Source organism: Oncorhynchus keta, chromosome 27, assembly GCF_023373465.1.
Source record: "Oncorhynchus keta strain PuntledgeMale-10-30-2019 chromosome 27, Oket_V2, whole genome shotgun sequence".
Classification (NCBI taxonomy): domain Eukaryota; kingdom Metazoa; phylum Chordata; class Actinopteri; order Salmoniformes; family Salmonidae; genus Oncorhynchus; species Oncorhynchus keta.
Genome location: NC_068447.1, coordinates 40,694,101 through 40,712,241, shown reverse-complemented (window position 1 = coordinate 40,712,241; position 18,141 = coordinate 40,694,101). Strand labels below are relative to the sequence as shown.

At 41.8% G+C, this 18,141-nt stretch overlaps 2 protein-coding genes across 6 annotated transcripts in view; both read left to right on the top strand.

Annotated features, from left to right (window-relative positions):
• Window positions 1–1,170: 1,170 nt before the first annotated feature.
• Window positions 1,171–6,311, top strand: LOC118360045 (peptidase inhibitor R3HDML). 2 transcript variants are annotated; one of them, XM_052482431.1, is made up of 6 exons: window positions 1,171–1,312; window positions 4,226–4,567; window positions 4,914–5,032; window positions 5,193–5,295; window positions 5,520–5,635; window positions 5,874–6,311. In XM_052482431.1, exons 1-6 carry the CDS (start codon window positions 1,220–1,222, stop codon window positions 6,013–6,015), a joined length of 915 nt encoding a protein of 304 aa, XP_052338391.1. In that variant the 5' UTR covers window positions 1,171–1,219; the 3' UTR covers window positions 6,016–6,311. The 2 variants fall into 2 exon arrangements, with proteins under 2 accessions (XP_052338391.1, XP_035594991.1); XM_035739098.2 differs by lacking the exon at window positions 1,171–1,312 and adding an exon at window positions 3,267–3,563.
• Window positions 6,312–7,414: 1,103 nt separating this feature from the next.
• LOC118360044 (hepatocyte nuclear factor 4-alpha-like) overlaps window positions 7,415–18,141 on the top strand; it is a 29,476-nt gene continuing 18,749 nt past the window's right edge. For 3 of the 4 annotated variants that reach the window (XM_035739097.2, XM_052482430.1, XM_052482429.1), the window contains exon 1: window positions 7,415–8,409. In XM_035739097.2, the coding sequence (XP_035594990.1) occupies window positions 8,355–8,409 (55 nt within the window). In that variant the 5' untranslated portion in view covers window positions 7,415–8,354. The remainder of the gene's footprint in view (window positions 8,410–18,141) is intronic. The other variant, XM_035739096.2, reaches the window with a different exon arrangement.

Here is an 18,141-nt window from a genome sequence, read left to right as displayed (position 1 = left end):
TACGGTTAAAAACCGTTACCCTCTACCACTCATCTCTGGCCCTGATAACCGGATGTTCGTTCCAGACACTGTCCATTCCGCAGTCCTGGAGTGGGCCAACTCCTCCAGGCTGGCCTGCCACACAGGCGCCCGTCAGATCTTGGCCTTTGTGCAACAGCGCTTTTGGTGGCCTACCAAGGTCCCTGACATGTCCACATTTGTCACAGCTTGCACAGTTGTGCACAGAATAAGACTCCTCGGCAAACTCCGGCTGGTCTCCTCTAACCTCTGCCTGTCCCCCACCGTCTCTGATCTCACAACTCCCTGGACTTTGTCACAGGTCTTCTCCCATCTGATGGCACCACCGCCATGGATTGGTTCTCCAAAGCCGCCCACTTCATTCCTCTCCCCAAACTACCCTCTGCCAAAGAGACGGTCCAGCTCATGGTGCAGCACGTCTTCCGGATCCATGGACTGCCCGTGGACATGGTCTCCGACCCGGGTCCTCAGTTCTCATCCCAGTTATGGAAGGCGTTCTGCACCCTCATTGGGTCATTGGCCAGCCTGTCCTCCGGGTTCCACCCCCAGTCCAACGGCCTGTCGGAGTGAGCCAACCAGGACCTTGAGACCACCCTGTGCTGCCTGGTCTCTGCCAACCCCACCACCTGGAGCCAGCTGTTTGTGTGGGTCGAATATGCTTGCAACACACTTCCCTGCTCTGCAACGGGCCTATCTCCCTTCGAGTGTTCCCTGGGATATCAGCCCCTGCTCTTCCCTGAGCAGGAAGAGGAGGTCGGCATACCTTCTGTCCAGATGTTTGTCCGCCTACTGGCCCGGTCGGCCCTCCTCAAGACCACCTCCATGTATCAACGACAAGCGGATCGCCATCGGACCCCGGCTCCCCGGTATCATCTCGGACAGAAGGTATAGTTCTCCACCCGGGATCTGCCTGTCCGGATGGAGTTTCGCAAACTGTCCCCCCGGTTTATCAGCCCTTTCCCCATCTCCAAGGTCATTAGCCCCTCTACTGTTCGTCTTCTGTTGCCCCTTACCCTTTGTATATACCCCACCTTTCATGTGTCCTGTATCAAGTCCGTGTCTCACAGTCCCTTGTCTTCCATTTCCAGGCCCACCCCTCCTCCCCGGGTCGTCAATGGCCATCCGGCGTACACAGTGAGACGCCTCCTGAGGGTTCGACCAGGGGGCAGGGGTTTCCAGTACCTAGTTGACTGGGAGAGTTATGGCCCGGAGGAGAGGTGCTGGGTCCCTGCTAGAGCCATCCTGGACCCAGCCCTCGTTGCAGACTTCCACCACTGGCACCCCGGTCAACCAGGTATGCGCCCAGGTAGCCGCCCCCAGGGGGGGTACTGTCACACCCTGATCTGTTTCAGCTGTCCTTGTGCTTGTCTCCACCCCACCCCAGCTGTTGTCCATCTTCCCCATTATCCCGTGTACTTGTACCTCTGCTTTCTGTTTGTCTGTTGCCAATTCGTCTTGTTTGTCAAGCTTACAAGTGGTTGTCCGGCCAGCTCCTGTCTTTTCTCAGCCTCTCTTTTTCTCGCCCTCCTGGTTTTTGAACCTTGCCTGTCCTGACCTTGAACCCGTCCGCCTAACCACTCTGCCTGACCCTGAACCTGCCTGCTGTCCGGTACCATTGCCACTATCTGGATTTCCGACCTCTGCCTGACCTGCCCCTGAGCCTGCCTGCCTGCCGTCCTGTACCTTTGCCTCTGTTGCTGTAATAAACAGTGTTACTTCGACACAGTCTGCATCTGGGTCTTACCTTATCCTGATAAATATGATGTCAAGATGAGCCAATGCGGCCAAAGTTTAGGGAGAGTCAATAATGTCACCACACAGTTCACTGGCATATGTCTGGTTATAGTACCTATAGCAGGCATCAGTATGGTTGTACCTGAATGATTTTGTGGAAGGGGATGTTTATGATACTATAGTGAGTATATAAGCTTTTCAGGAAGTACATTATATTTCCTTGAGATAATTGGGTGACTGACAAAATGATGGGGTTTTATTTGGATTAAAAATCTAAACCTATTTCAGTTTGCATTTAGGCCAATTTGACCGAAATCCTGTGCTTTCCCCATCCACTCAAAGTGAGAGAAAGACTCAATGGAATGCCTTAGTTAAAGAGTGCTGGTCATTCTGTACACAGCAAATCTTTTTCGTTGGGCATGGCATGGGGGTACAGGGTGGATGAGTCTTCCACAAAGTAAAGACTTTTCCATACGATTCCATGGCATACATCCAAGGTATTTCCCAACTGTGACATTCATTATTCATCGCATACATTCAGAGGTTTCGGTGGTCAATGGTTAGACTGTGATGGTGTTTGAAACTGAAGTATTGAAACTAAAGTTATTGAAACGAAAGTGCAGTATAGTGATTCTTGTAAGCAAGCAATTCCATCACACACAATACAGTACTTCATGTACTATATACTGTAGACAGTCTCCTAGAAAGAAATGTAATATGCAAGTGTAACCATTTGACATGCCAACTGTATGTGTGACTATATATGGTATGAAAACCTTTTGATTTAATGCCTAAATACCACTGATTTAATCAGAGTGCTCCCACTGGACAGTTACTGTACCTCTCTTTTGACCCTATATATTATTGCTCCACTGAGGAGGCAAGTGTCTTGGCGATCTCTTTGACCCCACACTGCTGGTAGAGTTTTGACAGTTGGTGCTGTGTACCTTGGCAGTGCTATGGTAGTCGAGAGGTACAGTATATTACAAATGGCAGAGGTTCTAGGAACCTTCATGCCTGGAATCCACTGGGACAGCTGGAGATGAACGCTGACTCCACAGTGTCAGGCACTTTCAAAACCTTTTAATGCTTAATATGCATTCTTCTCTCCATTCATTCCCTGGAAGCATGCTTCTTATTTATTGAAATGTTTTATTGTGTTTTATTAAAACAACTTGGGGATAACTGTGGAGATAGAGGGGCAGCCAAAGCATGTGCTCTACGATTACAAACAGTTCTTTAGGCAGACCTAAGCACTCAAATGAAATATCACTCAAATGTCCCAACCCACAAATTATTTTGATGGAAAACTCTCATTGTATAGTTGATTTAAAGAAAAATCTTTATTATTCAGGGATTAAAAAAAATACAAGTAATATTAGCCATCACGAAAATACAAGAGAAGAAGAGATATTCATGTGCAATGAATTCTATAGAAACAGAATATATAAACACATATACAGTATTTCAATGATTACTAGAAAATATTTATTGTGTTTTTTTACAGGGCTTGGAAGCCAGTGCAGTGAGTTTCCATAATGAGCGTATTAACATATATCAAATTGTTTTCTGGCCCCTGGGTAGAAACCCTCTGTGAGAGAAAAAAAAGGAAGAGGGAGAAAAGACAGGAGGGCTTGTGAGTGCGTCAGATACCCTGTGAGAGAGTTGGCCCAGTTAAAGTTCCCTGCCACATATGTCAAACAGTCTTGTTTGCAAAGGCTAGTGTTTAAGTGTGGATCTGCTGAGCTTCTCATCTCCTAGCTGGCTGCTTTACTCTGCTCTACTCTGCTGGGCTTGAATAACTGATTAAGGTATGTACTGTCTGGGTCAGTGGCATTGCTGCTTTGTGTGCATGGCATTTGTATTTATTAAATATAGTAGAGACTGTGATGAATGTGAGATTAATTAAGCAATAAGAATGGTAATTATACATTTTCATTGATGCTAGTAGAGAATATTACATGTATAACTTTCCATTGTGAATTAGAATGTCAAATTCAATTATTATTATATATTATAATAATAATTTTTCACAGTTTAGGTATGACTATGTGTGTTAAAATGAACAAGTTTCATGACAACATTCTGACTGTACAATTTACATATTAATTAAATATTGATAGTGATTTACGTATATTATTTTGTGACTGTATAAGGTTCTTGCTATCAGTATCTACTGTATATTTTTTTTGCCTAACTACAAACAAACTACAGTTAAGAATGTAACATTTGTATTCTCTTGACCTCTGTAAACTTGATTCTGACTTATAATCATGAATTAATTCATTATACATTGATAAGTATGTTCATAGAGTTCAGACAACACTTTGCACAGGAATTAGAAACATTACTTAATAGAAGCTTTCTCCCCAATAATTGTAGCTCTTTTGACTCCTAATATTGTAGCTTATGACAGTTTCTAAAAACATATATATTTATTCAACATGCTTTCCCTCCTCTCCCCACTCAACAGAAGTCTACTAGAACCATGTGCTATCAAAACTCCATCCAGAGGGTAGAGATGGGTGCTGCTTGCGCTCAGCTCCTCTTCGCTGCCATCTTCTGGTCAATGCCTTACACTAGAGCTGCTGCTGTGCTGTCTCTGTCCAAATCCAACCAGACAGACCTTCTCCAACTAACTAGGTCTGCCTTCGAGGCAGAGTCTGACTGGAGTAATCGGAATCTTACTAGCATCGACATGCCTCGTAGCCGAAGGAGGAGAGCCATCTCCTCCAGAGAAATGAATGCCTTGTTGGATTATCACAACCGTGTTCGCTCCCAGGTCTTCCCTCAAGCTGCCAACATGGAGATCATGGTGAGGCCCCGACATCTACTGTACGGGGCAGGAAAACAAGGGACTGACGCATGACTGCCTGACAAATCTGAAAAAAAATCTTAAACATAATTTTGGAGTTTTTGCTCTACACTAGAGTTAGATTTGACATTTTAGAAATATCTTTTGTCGATGTTTAATCACGTATATTTATTGAGTAAGTCAAGTGTCCCGTAGGTAATGTACACACAAGTATAACAATGTGGCGAGGAGGCGCTAGACAGAGGACCAGCGGACATCTGTAAAGCCTTCCTCATGCTCGGGGCAGGGTTAATGAGTTTTTTATCTTTGAGAGGTGTTGAACTGCTGGTCTCTCTCCATGCTTTAGGTGTGGGATGGGAAACTGGCAAAATCAGCAGATTCCTGGGCTTCCCGTTGCATTTGGGATCATGGACCCTCACAGACCATGAGATATATGGGCCAAAACCTGTCCATCAACTCTGGCAGGTACTGTAGAACTGAACTGTCCCTCTTCTTTCCATGTTGCTTATGTGAATGTTTGGTTCAACAATGGCTGCCTAAATAACACTGTCTTGTTGTATATCTGGTCAAATATGAAGTAGGTTGGTATTTTTGGAAAATCCAAAATGTGTCTTTCTTCTCCTAGATACCGATCAGTCATTGAGCTGGTGAGGTCCTGGCAGGATGAGAAAAACTCATTCTCCTACCCCAACACATGCAGTGGACCAGTTTGTTCCCACTATACACAGGTGTGTGGCTTAGATATTGCACTAAATGGGAATGTATTGACTGGGATGTGTTCTATCCATAGTCTTCTATTTACAGAAGATAAGTACTGTACTGGTATAGTTGATATTTGTATTGTTAAGGAATTGGGTGACTGTGTGTGAGAACTTGTCTGCAATTAGTCATGTTGACTATGAGAACTACACATTGCATCAACAAATTGATACATTACATCTTTCTGTTTCAGATGGTATGGGCCAATACCAATAGGATGGGATGTGCCATCAACAAGTGTTCAAACATGAACGTGTATGGGAGCTCTTGGAGAACAGCAGTGTTCCTGGTTTGCAACTACTCTATCAAGTAAGTAATATACACACAAATCCTTCTCTGTTCATAGAAAAAGTAAGCTGTCTTGTTATGATGAACACAAAAAAAGCCAAATCTATAGAATATACCCACTAGAGATTAATACGTTTCTTTTTCAATGTACAAGATATATTCATCAGAACCTTACATTGAAGTGAATATTCTCTAATCATAAAAGGAAACAAACAAACACACAAGATCAGTAGTTAACCACGTTGTATTGCTCTTCCAGAGGGAACTGGGTTGGAGAGGCTCCCTACAAGAGTGGCAAACCATGCTCTGCTTGTCCATCAAAATATGGAGGTTCGTGTAACAGAAACCAGTGTTCCTCCGCTGGTTCAAAAGTCAAAGCCAAGAGACGAAAAAGATATTAAAACAAGTTGGACGTCAGTCACATTTTCCCTGTTTTAATGGAAGACTTTAAATGATTAACTGTTTCCTGTTGAACCATTCCATTGATCTCATTTAAAAAAAACTGCAAGAGAAGATGTGTGAGATGCGAAGAATTTCAAAATAATAATAGTAATTTAAAAAAACAATAACTGGTTTTGCAAAGTTGGAAGTAACTAAAAATGACAAAAAAGTTTCTGTGATTAAATTACAGTACCACTATTTTTGTGTTTATTATTAACAAGTGTTTGATGCACCACCCACTGGATGTTTAGGCAAGCCCCCCTGGTCATGATGATGCCAATTCCCTCCTCTGCATGGAAATAAGCCTAATTATAAGCCTAAGGAACATAAACTCTTGGGTTGCAAAGCTCCATTTGGGGCCAGGACATACAGAACCCAGCTACCTAAAACCACAAGGGAATTATGTTGTATTCATCTGATTATGTCCTTTATTGAAAATGTTGAGAAGATGAGTTCAATATATTTGTAGGGCTATGCCAACGTGTTTGCTAAGTCCACAAACTGTTTGCACTGTTTTTGGTTGATTATTTGGCTCGAGTGACATTTTGCGAAGCTATTTGTATTGAAAATGAAGCACTTTTATAGTTCACTGTTTTCGTTTTTAAAAAATGGTATAATACATGTTTACTGTAAATTTAGAGACATAGATCATTTTTATGAATTGTTCTGTTGTAGACCAATTATCTTTTATAACATTGTAATTCACTTATTAGATGTCATGATTGGCCTGAAAATGACAACACTGTCAAGCATTCTTTGAATAAAAAAGAAAGGAGTTTACCTCAGTAGTGGGTGTTTTAACGAACCTTACAGTTCCAGGGTGCTTTTTTCACCTGTCTTAAAAGGAGGACTTCAAGAGACTTTTAATAGATTTTCTTCTAATTATCTTTGCATGGCCGTTTGTTACTAGTAACAGCCAATCAATCCCATTTTACATTTACAGTTGTATGATGTCAATTCATGTAGTCTATTCATGTACGCATGAGAACGTAGATATTATCAAATGGACACAGTGACAGGCTTGTTTTGTGCATATTCTCTCAAATGGCTCCCGGCCTGCATCTTTGCTTATTTAACTAGGAGGCCAAAGGAGGCTAGGGGATCTGCTCTGCTGTCATGTTTTTCCACCTCATTGATTCTCCATACTCATCCGGAGAGAGTGTCCGTCTCTGCTATAAAACTGGACTAATGAGGCTTTTATGGTCAGAATCATTGGGATATCTGCGCAATGGACACTCCGGGAACTATACAATTCAATTGGTTCATATCCATTAACAATGAGAGACTGGGAGTCAAATATAAAGTGATTTGTCTCTTTTATTTCATGGCCACAATGGTTCATATTAATACAAAATATTCTACCTTGTAGTATGTGTCACAAATGTACGTTTGATGAATCTGCACTGCATGTGTCATTCCTCTTTACATGTTCATGCTCGTAAAATATTTTGGAGTGAAACTTTATGACACCTAATCAATCAATAAATATTTCAATGTTTTCAGAGGACATCTGATTCCGTGGGAAAACTCCTTTTCAGGAAAAGCAACATGGGAAACTCCTTTTCGGGACAGCAACTGACCCATACATGCGACCAAAAGTGAAAGTCCCCACAAGGAAAACAAATGCTTTATTTTGTAATGATATCAGTGTGAGACCTGTATATGTTGTCACCTTGCTGCCACCCACAGGGATATTTGTATCAAACTGTATTTGTCCAGTGTTTGTCTGTGCATTGCATAACCTGGACAGACTATATGTTTTTTCAACCAAAACGTTAACTTCATTCACACTCAGCGTCTGAAGGTGGGGAGGTATCACCCTCTGTCCATGCTCCAATCCAGCTTTCTCTTTCATGTCCCTCTCTCCGCCTTCCCCCTTTCGCGCCGTGGTTGAACAAATGCAGCCTCCCATTCGTCCTTCCTTCCTTTTTACTCAATGCACACTAATAAAATGTTTGGATATTGAATACAGAAAGAAATACATAACTTGTCTACAGACCGTATTTGAGCTTCTATCATCTAGTTGCTATAGCGACAGCTGCCTGTCATATAGATCTGGTCTCTATACGAGCCTGGTTACTGTTTAACCTCTCCACCCACATTTGCCCAGATTAGGAAAATCAATAAGATAACAGCTAGGAGTACCTACCTACCTACGGCTGGGGCCTTACCTTGCATCAACACTACCTTTCTCACTATAACGCAGGCGGGCGCTAACTTCCATATTTGAAACCCTAGAACTTTAGGAATACAGGAGAAAAAGAAAGACACATTTGAAAGAAACAGGGGGAGGAGAGACATGGTCAATGTAAACTCACAAGTCAGTACAAGCATGGAGATTCCATTCGCTGATGGTGAGTACACAGTTTCGTTTATCGTCTCACGGTTTCGGTGCGTTATGGTGGAGCTCACACCAGCTGTTGACTTTGTTTAAACTGTGGTTGGCAATACACACTGCAGAGGGCTTCTCTTCTGGCAGGCAGGTCCATTCAATGTAGAAAATGTAATCGTCGTCATTTTTGTCTGTGTTTTTGACACGACCGCAATCAAGGAGGTGTGGAGACGATGAGAAGGTTGGTAAAAAGGGCCCCACAATAAGCGGAGACTGACGGATGAGACTCCATTCAGACTGATATGAACCTGGGAAGTCAAAGCTTTGAAGAGTAGAATAATAGGATTTAAGGTCCAATATAGGCAGTGGGTAGTATTTGATGACTGGAAAAGACCGAGTCAGAGTGAATCAGGATGGAATCATAGCCAGGATAGTAGAAAGGTGTGAAGAAGTGAGGCCTGAAACGCTGGGCTTTCACCTGAAAAACACATGGGAACCACCTGGGTAAAACTGGAAAAGCATCCAACCACATCAGCAACCTCTGATCCAATTACAATAAAGTTGCCAAAACATGCCTTTTCAGGGGTGTACTGTGTAAATAGCTTGGGGTTGGTTTTCATTATGTCATTTACCACACATGGTATGATTTACATATGAGTCTGGGAGATGTAAAACTCCCCAACCAAACTAGGGATATTAGTCATCCTAAGAAGGGCACACTAGAGTAGCGTCATTGTTTATTCAAAACTGTTGGGTTCTTTCTGGTTTTATTATACTGTATATCTTTATACTATGTTTCTCTGTGCAGACATAAAAATGCTGCAGATCATAATGTCACAAGGTCACTCCTCCTAATTTGAGGTAGTGCTGACATAATGTCTCATGCATCAGGAGACTTAATAATACTGGCATTAGTATGTCACAGCCATGACCTGCAGTTATGAGTTCTTGTCCCTGGTGGACATTACCTGGGCTGCACCTTATTTCCTAACAGCAGTGTCTTAAACTCCCATCATGTTTGCAAAACATGTTTTGTTTTTTAAAAATCTTGTCTTATCATCCGGTGAATTATAATGGCAAGGACAAGTAAATCAACATTTCAAAATGAATAGATTTGGTAGACAGTTTTTCATGGTTTTGACCTCGCCACATTCTAATTGGAAGAAGTGTCATTTCTAAGATTGCCTATACTAGAAAGGTAACGTGAAACTAGGGCTGTGACGATAATGGAATTTTGGGTAATGATGAATTGTCATGCAAATGAACAGTTTTTTGGCATAATTGTCTTCTTTTTTAAAATATTTTGAGCTTGTAATGCATCATAATGCATATTTGAAAGACATACCTACTGAATACAACAACGACATACAGTACTTAATTAATACAACACAGCTTTGGTTACACCCGTCTCAAAAAATAATAGTTTTGACCACTTAGAACTTTTGGAAAGGAGGCTTCTCCTCCCAACTGTGCCATTCTGCTCATAAAATGATTACCAACTTCATGTAAAAATGAAAAACTGCTATTGGTTAAACTATAAATACTTGAGTATAAAGTTTAAACCCCCCCCCCTTCTCCTAAAATGAATGTATTAAGACGATTACGATGACTATTATACAATAATTGTGCCAGCCCTACTACAAACACATTCGCATATAGCAGCTGTTTAGCTGGTTAAACAATGGTTAGCAATATGTTGGCAAAAATGTATGTCCAAGTCAATAGGTACTGCATCATGAAGGGGCCTCGGCCTACAGTCTGGATTCAGACCTACAGTACCAAGTCACAAGTTTGGACACATTTTATTATTATTTATTTTTACTATTTTCTACATTGTAGAATATTAGTGAAGACATCAAAACTATGAAATAACACATATGGAATCAAGTAGTAACCAAAAAAAAGTGTTCAACGAATGAAAAAACACTACCGTTCAAAAGTTCGGGGCCACTTAGAAATGTCCTTGTTTTTGAAAGAAAAGCAAATTTTTTGTCCATTAAAATGAAATCAAACTGATCAGGAATACTGTGTAGACATTGTTAATGTTGTAAATGACTATTTATGACTACTGATAAATCACTGACAGTGTCACCAGCAAAGCACCCCCACACCATCACACCTCCTCATCCACGCTTCACGGTGGGAAACATTTACATTACATTTAACATTTAAGTCATTTAGCAGACGCTCTTATCCAGAGCGACTTACAAATTGGTGCATACACCTTATGACAACCAGTGGAACAGCCACTTGCATCTAAATCTTGTTGGGGGGGGGGGGTGAGAAGGATTACTTACCCTTACTTACCCTATCCTAGGTATTCCTTGAAGAGGTGGGGTTTCAGGTGTCTCCGGAAGGTGGTGATTGACTCCGCTGTCCTGGCGTCGTGAGGGAGTTTGTTCCACCATTGGGGGGCCAGAGCAGCGAACAGTTTTGACTGGGCTGAGCGGGAACTGTACTTCCTCAGTGGTAGGGAGGCGAGCAGGCCAGAGGTGGATGAACGCAGTGTCCTTGTTTGGGTGTAGGGCCTGATCAGAGCCTGGAGGTACTGAGGTGCCGTTCCCCTCACAGCTCCGTAGGCGAGCACCATGGTCTTGTAGCGGATGCGAGCTTCAACTGGAAGCCAGTGGAGAGAGCGGAGGAGCGGGGTGACGTGAGAGAACTTGGGAAGGTTGAACACCAGACGGGCTGCGGCGTTCTGGATGAGTTGTAGGGGTTTAATGGCACAGGCAGGGAGCCCAGCCAACAGCGAGTTGCAGTAATCAAGACGGGAGATGACAAGTGCCTGGATTAGGACCTGCGCCGCTTCCTGTGTGAGGCAGGGTCGTACTTTGCGGATGTTGTAGAGCATGAACCTACAGGAACGGGACACCGCCTTGATGTTAGTTGAGAACGTCAGGGTGTTGTCCAGGATCACGCCAAGGTTCTTAGCGCTCTGGGAGGAGGACACAATGGAGTTGTCAACCGTGATGGCGAGATCATCTGTTCACCTACTCTGCATCTCAAGGCGGTTGGAATCAAACATTTCAAATTTGGACTCATCAGACCAAAGGACAGATTTCCACTGGCCTAATGTCCATTGCTCATGTTTACTGGCCCAAGCAAGTCTCTTCTTCTTATTGGTGTCCTTTAATAGTGGTTTCTTTGCAGCAATTCAACCTGATTCACAGTCTCCTCTGAATAGTTGATGTTGAGATGTATCTGTTACTTGAACTCCACGAAGAAGTTATTTGGGCTTCAATTTCTGAGGCTGGAACTTCTAATTAACTTATCCTCCTTTCGTTAACTAAGCAAGTCAGTTAAGAACAAATTTCTATTTACAATGACGGCCTACCCCGGCCAAACCCAGATGACGCTGGGCCAATGGTGCGCCGCCCTATGGGATACCCAATCATGGACAGATGTGATTCAGCCTGGATTCAAACCAGGGACTGTAGAGATGCCTTTTGCACTGAGATGCAGTGCTTTAGACTGCTGTGCCACTCGGGAGTCCAGTTGTTATGACTGCACTTGAAGAGTGCACTTGAAGAAATGTTTAAATGTCTTGAACTGTTCCACATTGACTGAACTTCATGTCCTAAGGTAATGATGAACTGTCGTTTCTCTTTGCTTATTTGAGCTAATCTTGCCATTATATGGACTTGATCTTTTACCAAATACGGCTATCTTCTGTATACCACCCGTACCATGTCACAACACAACTGATTGGCTCAAACGCATTAAGAAGGAAATTACACAAATTCACTTTTATAAAGGCACACCTGTTAATTGAAATGGACTCAAGGTGACTACCTCATGAAGCTGGTTGAGAGAATGCCAAGAGTGTGCAAAGGTGTCATCAAGGCAAAGAGTGGCTACTTTGAATAATTTTGTTTTTACACTTTTTTGGTTACTACATGATTCCATGTGTGTTATTTCATAGTTTCGATGTCTGCACTATTATTTTACAGTGTAGAAAATAGTAAAAATAAAAACCCTTCAATGAGTAGGTGTGTCCAAACCTTTGACTGGTACTGTATATATACATTGCCGTCTGAAAGTATTCATACCCCTTGACTTATTTCACATTTTGTTGTGCTCCAGCCTGAATTCAAAATGAATTCAATATATTTATTTTGTGACCCATCAACACACACTAAAATGACAAATTAAATCTTATTTAACTAGGCAAGCCAGTTAAGAACAGTTAAGAACAAATTATTATGAACAAATTATTATTTACAATGACAGGCTACCGGGGAACAGTGGGTTAACTGCCTTGCTCAGGGGCAGAAGGACAGATTTTTACCTTGTCAGCTTGGCGATTCAATCCAGCAACCTTTTGGTTACTGGCCCAACACTCTAACCGCTAGGTCAACTGCCACCCTGACATGTTTATAGAAACGTTAGCACTTTTTAAAAATGAAATACCAAAATATCTCAATAACATAAGTATTCAAACCCCTGAGTCAATACATGTGAGAATAACCTTTGGCAGCAATTATAGCTTTGACTCTTTCTGGATGAATCTCTAAAATCTTTACATACCTGGACTGTAAAATATTTAGGAACATTCAATGTCATCTTGGTAAGCAACTCCAGTATATATTTGGTGTTGTCTTTAAGGTTATTGTCCTGCTGAAAGGTGAATTTGTCTTCCAGTGAAAGCAGACTGAACAAGGTTTCCCTCTAGAATTTTGCCTGTGCTTAGCTCTATTCCGTTTCTTTTTATCCTAAAAAAAAAACCCGTAGTCCTTGCCAATGACAAGTATACTTATAACATGATGCAACCACCACCATGCTTGAAACTATGAAGAGTAGTACTCAGTGATGTGTTGTGTTGGATTTGCCCCAAACATAATGCTTTGTATTCAGGACATAAAGTATATTTCTTTGCCACATTTTTTGCATTTTTACTTTAGTGCCTTATTGCAAACAGGATGCGTGTTTTGGAATATTTTTCTTCTGTGCAGACTTCCTTCTTTTCACTCTGTCATTTATGTTAGTATTATTGAGTACCTACAATGTTGTTAATCCATCCTCAGTTTTCTCCTATCACAGCCATTAAACTCTGTAACTGTTTTAAAGTCACCAAAGGCCTCATGGTGAAATCCCAGAGTGGTTTCGTTATTCTCCAGCAACTGAGTTATGAAGGACACCTGTATCTTTGTAGTGACTGAGTTTATTGAAACACCATCCAAAGTGTAATTAATAACTTCACCATGCTCAAAGGGATTTTCAGTGTCTGCTTTTATTTTATTTTATCCATATACCAATAGGTACCCTTCTTTACAAGGCCTTGGAAAACCTCCCTGGTCTTTGTGGTTGAATCTGTGTTTGAAATTCACTGCTCGACTGAGGTACCTTACAGATAAGCGTATGTGTGGGGTACAGAAATGAGGTAGTAATTCAAAAATCAAGGTAAGGCCTTCTGAGTGGCACAGTGGTCTAAGGCACTGCATTGCAGTGCTAGCTGTGCCACTAGAGATCCTGGTTCAAGTCCAGGCTCTGTCGCAGCCGACCGTGACTTGGAGACCCACGGAGCGGTGCACAATTGGCCCAGCATGGTTAGGGGAGGGTTTGGCCTGCAGGGATGTTCTGTCCATTGCGCACTCGTGACTCCTCTGGCAGGCGGGGTGCGGTTGCCAGGTGTACAGTGTTTCCTCCGACACATTGGTGCAGCTGGTTTTCAGGTTAAGCAGGCATCATGTCAAGAAGCTGTGCAGCTTGGCTGGGTTGTGTTTTGGAGGACTACGGCTCTCGACCTTCGCCTCTCCTGAGTCTGTACGGGAGTTGCAGCAATGAGACAAGACTTTAACTACCAATTGGATACCGCGAAATTGGTGCAAAAAAAAATGTTTCAATAAAAAAATACAAATCAAGCGTTAAATCCTTTTATGGCACAGAGTGAGTCCATGCAACTTATTATGTGACTTGTTAAGCAAATGTTTCATGCAGCGCGATACATCTCCTTCGCATAGAGTTAATCAAACTGTTGATTGTGGCCTGTGGAATGTTGTCCCTCTCCTCTGCAATGGCTGTGCGAAGTTGCTGGATATTGGCAGGAACTGGAACACACTGTCCTAAATGTCAACCCAGAGCATCCCAAACATGCTCAATGGGTGATATGTCTGGTGAGAATGCAAGCCATGGAAGAACTAGGACATTTTTAGCTTCCATGAATTGTGTACATATCCTTGTGACATGGGGTTGTGCATGATCACGCTGAAACATGAGTTGATGGAGGTGGATGAATGGCACAACAATGGGCCTCAGGATCTTGTCATGTTATCTCTGTGCATTCAAATTGCCATTGATAAAAATGGAATTATGTTCATTGTCGGTAACTTATGCCTGCCCATACCATAACCCCACTTCCACAATGGGGCACTCTGTTCACAATGTTGACATCAGCAAAACGCTCACCCATACGCCTGCCATCTGCCTGATACAGATGAAACCGGTTCATCTGTGAAGAGCACCATTCTCTAGCGTGACAGTGGCCATCGAAGGTGAGCATTTGCCCACTGAAGTCGGTTGCGACGCCAAACTGCAGTCAGCTCAAGACCCTGGTCAGAATGATGAGCACGCAGATGAGCTTCCCTGAGACAGTTTCAGACAGTGTGTGCAGAAATGTTTCGGTTGTGCAAACCCACAGTTTCATCAGCTGCCCGGCTGGCTGGTCTCAGACGATCCCACAGGTGAAGAAGCCAGATGTGGAGGTCCTGGGCTGGCATGGTTACATGTGGTCTGCGGTTGTGAGGCCGATTGGACGTACTGTCAAATGATTTTGTACTGCACATTTATAGTGGCCTTTTAGTTTCCCCAGCACAAGGCTCACCTGTGTAATGATCATACTGTTTAATCAACTTCTTGATATGCCACACCTGTCAGGTGGAAGTGTTACCTTGGCAATGAAGAAATGCTCACTAACAAGGATATAAACAAATTTGTGCACCACATTTGAGAGGATTAAGCTTTTTGTGTATATGGAACAATTCTGGGATCTTTTATTTCAGCACATGAAACACGGGACCAACACATTACCTGTTGCATTTGTATTTTTATTCAGTATATTTAGGCTTGCCATAACAAAGGGGTTGAATTCTTATTGACTCAAGACATTTCAGCTTTTCATTTTTAATTCATTTGTAAAAATGTCGACAAACAATTCTACTTTGACATTATGGGGTATTGTGTGTAGGCCAATGATACAAAATCTACATTTAATCCATTTTAAATTCAGGCTGTAACAAAATGTGGAAAAAGTCAATAATAATATATACTGTATATATTCACGGACCCCCAGCAGTATCTCGACCCCTGGTTAAATACCCCTACTTTACAGTATACAGTTCATTACTTTTGACCAGATTTAGTGCACTATATAGGGAATAGGGTGCCAAATCAGAAGCACTATCAGCCATCCTGGGATGTGACTTTTGACATTAACATCCGTTTTTCTGGACTTGGACAGGAGAGATCTGTCATTTGAGATGGAAGGCTATGCCATTATTTATTAACAGTTTATTACACACATAGAGTAAATACAACCATGCTAAAAGCAGTGCAATGATCAAACCGAGAAGTGAATCTACATAGATGTTCCTGTTATTGAACTGAGTTAAGGAGATACGTCTGTAATATAATAATAATAATAATATATGCCGTTTAGCAGACGCTTTTATCCAAAGCGACTTACAGTCATGTGTGCATACATTATATCTGTGATATCTGTGATATGTCTGCGTCTCTATGGGGTTGGACAGAGCTAGTCCCTCCTCAACAGTAATATCAACACTATAAACAATTATCAACAGCCACATAACAATAATAAACAGCTAAGATGGAGGGTTTTCTTGTCATTTATGAACCCTCCTCTCAAACCGATTGTACTGCTGCCTGAGGCAACAAGCCACCATACGTTCAGTGTAAAATTCAAATGTATATTTCACTTAGCTTCAGGTCATATATTGAGATGAATTGCTCAACCGTCACAACTTGGACAAACTACTACTGGCGCTCTGATGCTTGCAGAATCAGTTGGCAAATGTAAACACAACAAAAGCCATAGAACAGCCCTTCAGCGAACGGATCTGTTTACCCAAAATGCTGAATGACTTTGTGGTGGGCTCTGATTGGCTGAACCAGTCAACTTCCTGCCCTATCAGTGACAGGACAAGAATGAACTAAAGCAACTCAAGTAACCTCAAACAGGCCAGCCCTCTCATTTGTTAACATATTTACATTTACATTTAAGTCATTTAGCAGACGCTCTTATCCAGAGCGACTTACAAATTGGACATATAATTAAAGTTAGTGGAATGCAATTTAATTAACCTTTCTATTGCTTAGGACTGGGTGCAATCTGCAATTTCTGTATGTTTACTGTCAGTCAGAATGTAATTTAAAAAATATATATGTATTTAACCTTTATTTAATAAGGTTTGGCGTACGGGCCATATATACAGTACGACCCATATACACCTTTTTTTCTGCTAGGAGGCAGTGCTTGTGAATGCTGATCGTGTCAATCACTTCAGTTTACAGTAGTACATACTGTCATCAATCAAAATGAAAACATATCCCTCTAACGAGAATGACAGGATGTGAATGAAGGGTTTTTGGAAAGAGACACTGGGCACAACACAGTTCTAAAGTGGAGAGAGTTTTCTAATCTGGAGCAGTAGACGTATGCTTTAGGTCACAGACAGACACATCCTGTTTCTCTCTATTCATCATCTCAAAACCATCTCATTCGTCATTCTTCAGCTATTTCATGACAGCTCTCTATGCTTGGACAGTCTACATGCTTGAACTTTTCCTCGCCATGTACACTACCGTTCAAAAGTTCGGGGTCACTTTGAAATGTCCTTGTTTTTGAAAGAAAAGCACATTTCTTGTCCATTAAAATAACATCAAATTGATAAGAAATACAGTATGGACAAAAGAACACAGACACGGGTGTCAAGTGTCAGTTGTGCAGGCGTGAGGACGGAGTCAGGAGCAGGACACAGAACTGAATAAAATAACGTACGTTACTCTGAAAAATAATCAGCCAATAAATCCACGCAGGGATAACAAACCCTAACACAAAAGACTAACACAAAACCAGGAACAATCACGCACAAAACATCATGGGAACCAGAGGCTTAAATAGTGAAATAATAATAACGTAATGAGAACCAGGTAAGTACAATCAAGACATAACAAATGGAAAAAGAAACGTGGATCGGTGGCAGCTAGAAAGCCGGTGACGACGACCGCCGAACGCCGCCTAAACAAGGAGAGGCACCAACTTCGGCGGAAGTCGTGACAACTGGACAGAGGAACTCTGACTAGAAGGCCAGCATCCCAGTCGCCTCATCACTGTTGACGTTTGTTATTTCAAAGGACAAAAAAACGTGCTTTTCTTTCAAAAACAAGGACATTTCTAAGTGACCCCAAACTTTTGAACAGTGGTGCATGCATTAGTTTTATTTATCCTTTATTTTTAACCATAGAAGTCAAATTGAGACTGGCATTTCTTTTTCAAGATCTGTGCTCAACTCATATACTAAGTTAACATGGTCTAGATGTTTTTCTTTCTTTCTGTTATTTTACCTTCATTTGACAAAATTAGTCACATTGAGATTAACAATCTCTTTCACAAGAGAGACCTAGCCAAAATAGCAGCACACAAAATTACAGACACATCTACATTTAGATGTGTGTGTGTTAGTGTTAAAGCCAGGTAAGCAGATCTCCCCATTAGCAGTGTGCATGGATGGGGGGT

Excerpts from the sequence above, each read along its gene's own strand:
- LOC118360045 (XM_052482431.1), top strand. The coding sequence starts at position 1,220 with ATGGCCCGGAGGAGAGGTGCTGGGTCCCTGCTAGAGCCATCCTGGACC. Across the intron at positions 5,033-5,192 it reads CTGTCCATCAACTCTGGCAG|ATACCGATCAGTCATTGAGC; the intron begins GTACTGTAGAAC and ends TTCTTCTCCTAG. Across the intron at positions 5,636-5,873 it reads GTTTGCAACTACTCTATCAA|AGGGAACTGGGTTGGAGAGG; the intron begins GTAAGTAATATA and ends TTGCTCTTCCAG.